This window comes from Trichechus manatus, unplaced genomic scaffold (genome assembly GCF_000243295.1).
Source record: "Trichechus manatus latirostris isolate Lorelei unplaced genomic scaffold, TriManLat1.0 scaffold00511, whole genome shotgun sequence".
Taxonomy (NCBI): domain Eukaryota; kingdom Metazoa; phylum Chordata; class Mammalia; order Sirenia; family Trichechidae; genus Trichechus; species Trichechus manatus.
Genome location: NW_004444447.1, coordinates 1 through 6,346, shown reverse-complemented (window position 1 = coordinate 6,346; position 6,346 = coordinate 1). Strand labels below are relative to the sequence as shown.

General features: G+C 47.6%; 1 protein-coding gene across 1 annotated transcript in view; it reads left to right on the top strand.

Annotated features, from left to right (window-relative positions):
* Positions 1 to 630, top strand: part of LOC101357949 (melanoma-associated antigen B4-like) — a 23,376-nt gene extending 22,746 nt beyond the window's left edge. Inside the window, exon 4 of the mRNA XM_023725862.1 lies at positions 7 to 630. Within this exon, the coding sequence (XP_023581630.1) occupies positions 7 to 630 (624 nt within the window). The remainder of the gene's footprint in view (positions 1 to 6) is intronic.
* The last annotated feature ends 5,716 nt before the right edge of the window (positions 631 to 6,346 follow it).

Below are 6,346 nucleotides of genomic sequence, written 5' to 3'. Positions count from 1 at the left end.
CTGAAGCTTATCAACAGAAAGTATAAACAGCAATTTCCTGAGATCCTGAGGAGAGCCGCTGAGCGCATGGAGCTGGTCTTTGGCCTCGAATTGAAGGAAACCAACCCCAGCAATAACTCCTATGAACTCATCAGCCAGCTGGATGTCAGCAAAGGAGGAAGTCTGTGTGGTGGCACAGGTTTGCCCAAGACAGGTCTCCTGATGACCCTCCTGGGCGTGATCTTCGTGAATGGCAACCGGGCCACTGAGAAAGATATCTGGGAATTCCTGAATGCGTTGGGGATCTACGCTGGGAGGAGCCACTTACTCTTTGGGGAGCCCAGGAAGTTCATCACCAAAGATTTAGTGCAGGATAAGTACCTGGAGTACCGGCAGGTGCCCAACAGTGATCCTCCATGCTACGAGTTCCTGTGGGGTCCCAGAGCCCAAGCTGAAACCACCAAGATGAAAGTCCTGGATTTCATGGCCAAGTACAACGATACAGTTCCCAGTTCCTTCCCAGCTCTGTATGAAGAGGCTTTGAGAGATGAGGAAGAGAGAGCCGGAGCCAAAGTTGCAGCCACGGCTAGTTCTACTCTTACAGCCAGTGCATCTTCCAGGGCCAAGTCGAGTAGATTCTCTCGCATCTAGTGAAGTAGGAGCAGATTCTTCACTTAGTGGTTAAATGTCTGTCAACTTTCTTAGCAGGGGCCGAGGTGGAGCTGGAGGAAACGAAATGTGTATCTTCTTTGTGTTCCTGAGTAGCTTATAGTTCTTCCTCTCTCTCTGTTGTGCCTTTTAATGTAAGGTTTATTTTGCTTCAGAATGTAAGTTTACGAATGGTATGGTCATTACGTTTTTTGTTGTTTATCAGGTTTAAGAGGTAAAGTTTCGTTACTGATAAAACTACTTGAAAAATCTTCAATATTTTCTTGATGTTCTAGAATACTAGATAACATAGTGTTGGAATAGGGATTTTCATGGAAATGTGAAAGAACCCCACATTAAAATAGTTAGGATTGCAAAATGGAAGGAAAAAATTCTAAAAAGTGAAGGGTGGCAATTCTTGGTTTGCCCTATCCCTTTTAATGTTTCTTTTTATAAAATTAAAAGATGCATATATATGTACAGACACACTCACACACCTGGGTTAGATTACCTTATTTAGGAATGTTTTTTGTTTTGTTTTCTTTTTGATCTAGAGCATTGCATATTTTATGATATCTACTGGATAAAAAAATAAATAAAAAAAATTGTGATGAAACGCTTTTATTTTCTGAGTTCAAAATAACCATATGATAACTGCCATTCGTTAAACACAATATTTCCCTATCAGTTTGCCAAGTGCTTGTGCTTTCTATTACAGTCCATACATTCCCACAGATGGACAAGATGGGGCTTATCAGTCTCACTCTGCAGATGAAGCACTTGCATACTTCTCAAGTTCACAAGACTAGTAAGTGACAGAGATGGACCAGATCCCTGGTCTGAATCCATCTGGAGCCCACAGTGTTCCACTTCTCCCAGCCAGAGGCTGACCTTGTGTCTCTTAATTCATTTTTCTTCTCACCACTACAAAATGTATCTCAGTGGATATAGAAGGACTCTGTGCCCAATTACTGGGGTGAAAAACATTGCCAGAGTAACAAGAATACCGAAATTAATTAGAGGTATGCAATGCACAAAAAAAAAAGATAATAATCGGTGGCAATATTATCATCTATATATACCCTGGTGATATGTAGCAGTTAAGAGCTCAGCTGCTAACCAAAAGGTTGGCAGTTCCAATCTACCAGCTGCTCCTTGGAAGCCCTATGGGGCAGTTCTACTCTGTCCTATAGGGTCACTATGAGTTGGAACCAGCTCGATGGCACCTAACAACATAACAACATATGCAGTGTCAGATAACCTCAAAAGATCAGGGGCTCACAAAATCATACTGGACTGCCCCTTCCCTGTAGAAAGTAAATCTTTTAGAACATAAGTTACATAAAAGACTAAGTCTGGGTGGTGAAGAGAAGGAACAGTTCAGCGTGTATGTTTTCTCTGACAGCCCACCACCCATCCTGGGCCTCCTGCCTTGTGCTGCAGGGTGCCATCTCACATCACTTTGGGACAGGGACCCATTCTCTGCAAGGTGTGCAGTAAGGAAATTGCTCAAGTGTTTCAGGGATGTGACATTTCATACGAAGCCTTTCATTAAAGAGATAGGAGCCAACATGAGGACCCCAGTGAATGGAGACTGAGAACAGCACCAAGAATATAGGGGGTCACATAGAGACCAGCCCTGCCTGCACTCAGACCTAGAAGGCCTTAGGCAGGGTTGTCAAGCTGAGCATTGCCTCACTTACTCTTCAGGAGTCTCAGAGACCCAAGAACATTGGTCTAAGTGGATGTAGAAAGAGAGTTGCAGGGTCGGCCAGGAATCAAGATGAGGACCCTGAGTAAGGACTGAGGGAAATTTTCCCTAGAACATGGGTCGCCAGAGAGCTCTGCTGCCACTGTCAGTTTTCAGAGACCCGAGGTCGGGGAATCTATATGTAGTGACCCCTGGCGTTCCTGCCTGAAGACTCAGGGACCACTTCAGAGATCTCAGGAAATTGAGGACCTTGGTTTGAGGGTAGCAACCCCTAGTCAACCAAGGGTGGAGTCCCAGAACTTGTCAGGTGTTAAGGTGAGGACCCTGAATGAAATGAGGGAAACACCCACCCCAGAACAATGGGGACCCACTGGGCAGCCATGAGCAGAAGTATCTGGCTAAGATACCTCCTCATTTCTCATTTCCTCTGGGGGGGGATGTCTCAGGTAGGTGAGGACCTTGGTGTATTGGTGGTGACCCACATTGTGCAGAAGGAGAAGTTCCTAATAGGCCTTAACTGGAATTGAGGTGAAGACCCTGAGTGCTGATGAATGGATCCCTCCAACAATAGAAAGGGCTACACAGAGCCCTGTCCCTGCTGTCAGGCATGGAAGGCCGTAGGCAGGAATAGCCAGATGTGGCACACTCTACTCCCCCCATCTAGAGACTCAGGGAGGTAAGACCCTTGTTCTCAAGCTGAAGGACTAAGGTCAGTAAAGGGAGGAGTCCCAGGCTCTGATATATACCAAGATGAGGATTCTGAGTGACAAGCAAGGGAACCTCAGACTATAGAACAGTGGAGTCTCATAGAAACACACCCATGCCGTCAGCCCTCAGAAGAACCAAACAGATGTGGCTGGATGTGGCTCATCCTGAAGGCTGCCTTGGAGGTCCCAGGAAAGTGATGACCTTGGTCTGAAGGGCCTGGTACCAGATCATCCAAGGGTGAGGACTGAAGACTCATTGAGTGTCAAAATGAGAACCTTGAGTGAGGACAGAGGGGACTATTCCCCCCCAGAAAGCAGGAGGCCAGCACAGAGTGTCGACCCTACTGTCAGCTCTGGAAGGCTCAGGGCAGAGTTGTCAGGCTTTAGTGTCTGCTCATTTCCTCCAGGGATGGTGTCAGGGATCTTAGGGCCTTCGTCTGAGGCTGGAGGGCTCAGATGGGCTGAGGAAGGAGTCTCAGATCTTGGCTGAGTGAGAATGAAAGGGGCCACTGATCCCAGAAATGTGGGGTCTCATAGTCTCACCCCTGCTACCATTCCAGGGAAGCTTTTTTATGCCTCCGTGGCCTCAGGAAGGTGAGGGCCTTGATTTGATGGGAGGGGACTCAGGTTAACAAAGGGAGAATTTCCAGGTAGTACTAGTAGTCAACGTAAGAACCCTAAGAACTGCGAGGACCACCCATCCAATAACAGAATCTCTCCCATATTGTCAGCTCTGGGAGACCCTAAGCATAAATGTCAGCCAGAGTTGCCGCTCAATTCCTCCTTGGAGAATGGTCCCAGGTCAGCAGAGGAAAGAAGCTTAGGCCCTCCCCAAAGTCTGATTTGGGACCCTGAGTGAGGGTGGTCTGACCATTCACCATAGGCCCCCAACTTGCCTGCTGCAGCTTTCAGCCTTGAGAGAACCTGGGCAAGTGTGGCCTGAGAAGGAGAACCTAGCTTCCTCCTGTTGAGTCTCAGAAAGTACAGGATTTAGTATTAGAGACAGGAGTGAAGTCAAGAGAGAGGAGAGTCCCAGGCCCTGTCCAGAGTTAAAGCAAGGACCCTGAGTGAGGACTGAGGGGACCACCCACTGCTGAATGGAGGGAACAAGGCAGAGTCTGGCCCTGCCCCTGCTTTCAGCCCTTGTAGGCCCAGGGAGGGCTATTAGTATGAGGCTGCCTCACTTCTGTACATAAGGTTGAAGGGAGGGGAGATTCTTGGTCTGCAGGTGCAGCCTCTGGTCGGCAGAAGGAAGGAGTCCCAGCCCCTACTTGGAGCTGAGTGAGGACCCTGAATGAGGACTGAGGTCTCCAAGGAACCCAGGATAGAAAAGGCCCCACTGTGTTGTCAGCACTGGGGGTCTACCCCCTGCCAGGGGTGGTGGCTGGGCTGATCCTTCCTTTTCTCCTAGAGGGTCCCAGGGACTCTGAGGTGTCAAGTTCAGAGAAGCAGAGGGGAGGGGGCCGAGGCCCTGCCAACCGTTGATATGTTGGCCATGAAAGTGGACTGAGAGGACCCCTTGACCCCAGTACAAAGGAGCCCACTGCCAGCCCTTGTTGTCACCCCACCAAGCCCTAGGCAGAGCTGGCAAGCTGCAGCTTAAGCCTCACTCTAATTTCCTCTACAGGGTTCTCAGGGTAGAGGCTGACCTTGTGAGGTCCTAGAGCAGTACCCTCAAGGAAAAACTGCAGAGGGTACTTTCGTTAAATTCAAGCTGGTATCTCCCTGCTAAAAGTGCACACGTTATCTCATCCTTCTTCCTCTATTAGGCCCACATCACCTGTCCTCCTCCCACGCCTACCTGCTGTCCCTGATCAGAGTTAGCATGCCTCACAGTCAGAAAAGTATGTTTTGTGCCCTTGAGAAAGACCGCCAGGCCTGAGGTGACTCCCAGGGTCTCTCACTCTGTCAATTCCTATGGGGTCCACAAGCCCATGCTGAAACCAGCAAGATGAAATCCTGGAGTTTTTGGCCGAGATCCATGATACAATCCTCAGTTTATTCCCATCCCTGAATGAAGAGGCTTTGAGAGATGAGGAAGAGAGAGCCCGAGCCAGATCTGCAGGCAGGGCTGCCACTACTGCTGTGGTTCGTGCCCATTTCAGGGCATGTCCTGCAGCTCCTCTCTCCCCATGTGAAGTCTCAGGAAGATTCTGCACTCTGTCGTTGAAAAGGGTGGTTGACCTTCTAAACAGTGGAGGCAAGGTGGGTTGGAGGGGACAAAATGTGTATCTTCTTTGTTTTCCTATCCTACATGAATAACTTGAGTGTTTTATATATGTAAAACCAAACCAGTTGCCATGGTGTCCATTCTGACACATACCGACCCTACAGGACAGAGCAGAACTGCCCCATAGGGTTTCCAAGGAGTGACTTGTGAATTCGAACTGCGGACCTTTTGGTTAGCATCCATATCACTTAACCACTGTGCCACCATGGCTCCTATGTATACATACATACATATATATAAATATATATATACACCCACACACACACACACACACACACACATACATGTGTATATATATGTATATACACATGAGTGGCGCCAACGGTTTGAGCTCTGTTACTAACCTAAGGTTGGCAGTTCAAACCCACCCAGCAGTGCCGCGAAAAAAAGGCCTGGTGATCTGTTTCCATAAAGAAAACCTTAGGGAACAGTTCTACTCTGCAAAACACGAGGGTGCCATGAGTCAGGATCAACTTGATGGCATCTGGTTTTGTTTGTTATACACACACACACGTCTTTGTGTATATCTCTATCACCTATATATATATGTGAGTTTTTTTTCAAAGAATTCTGTTTTTATTTTTATTGTACTTAAGATGAAGGTTTACAGAACAAATAGTTTCTGATTAAACAGATAGTGCTCATATTGTTTTATGACAATGGTTAACAACCTCAAGATTTGTCAACACTGTTCCTTCTAGACCTTGGGTTCCCTATTATCAGCTTTCCTGTCCCCTCCTGCCTTCTAGTCCTAGTCCCTGCACTTTTGTGCCTCATTAGTCTCGTTTTGATGTATGGGGATGTGACTTCATTACTGAGCTAAAAGGGTGTCCGGGGACCATACTTTCAGGGTTTCTCCAGTCTCTGTCAGGCCAGAAGTCTAGTCTTTTTTGTGAGTTAGAATTTTGTTCTACATTTTTCTCCAGCTCTGTCCGGGAACCTCTGTTGTGATCCCAGTCAGAGCAGTCAGTGGTGTTAGCCAGGCACCATCTAGCTGTACTGGACTCAGTCTGGTGGAGGCCGTGGTAGTTGTGGTCCATTAGCTCTTTGGACTGATCTTTCCCTTGTGTC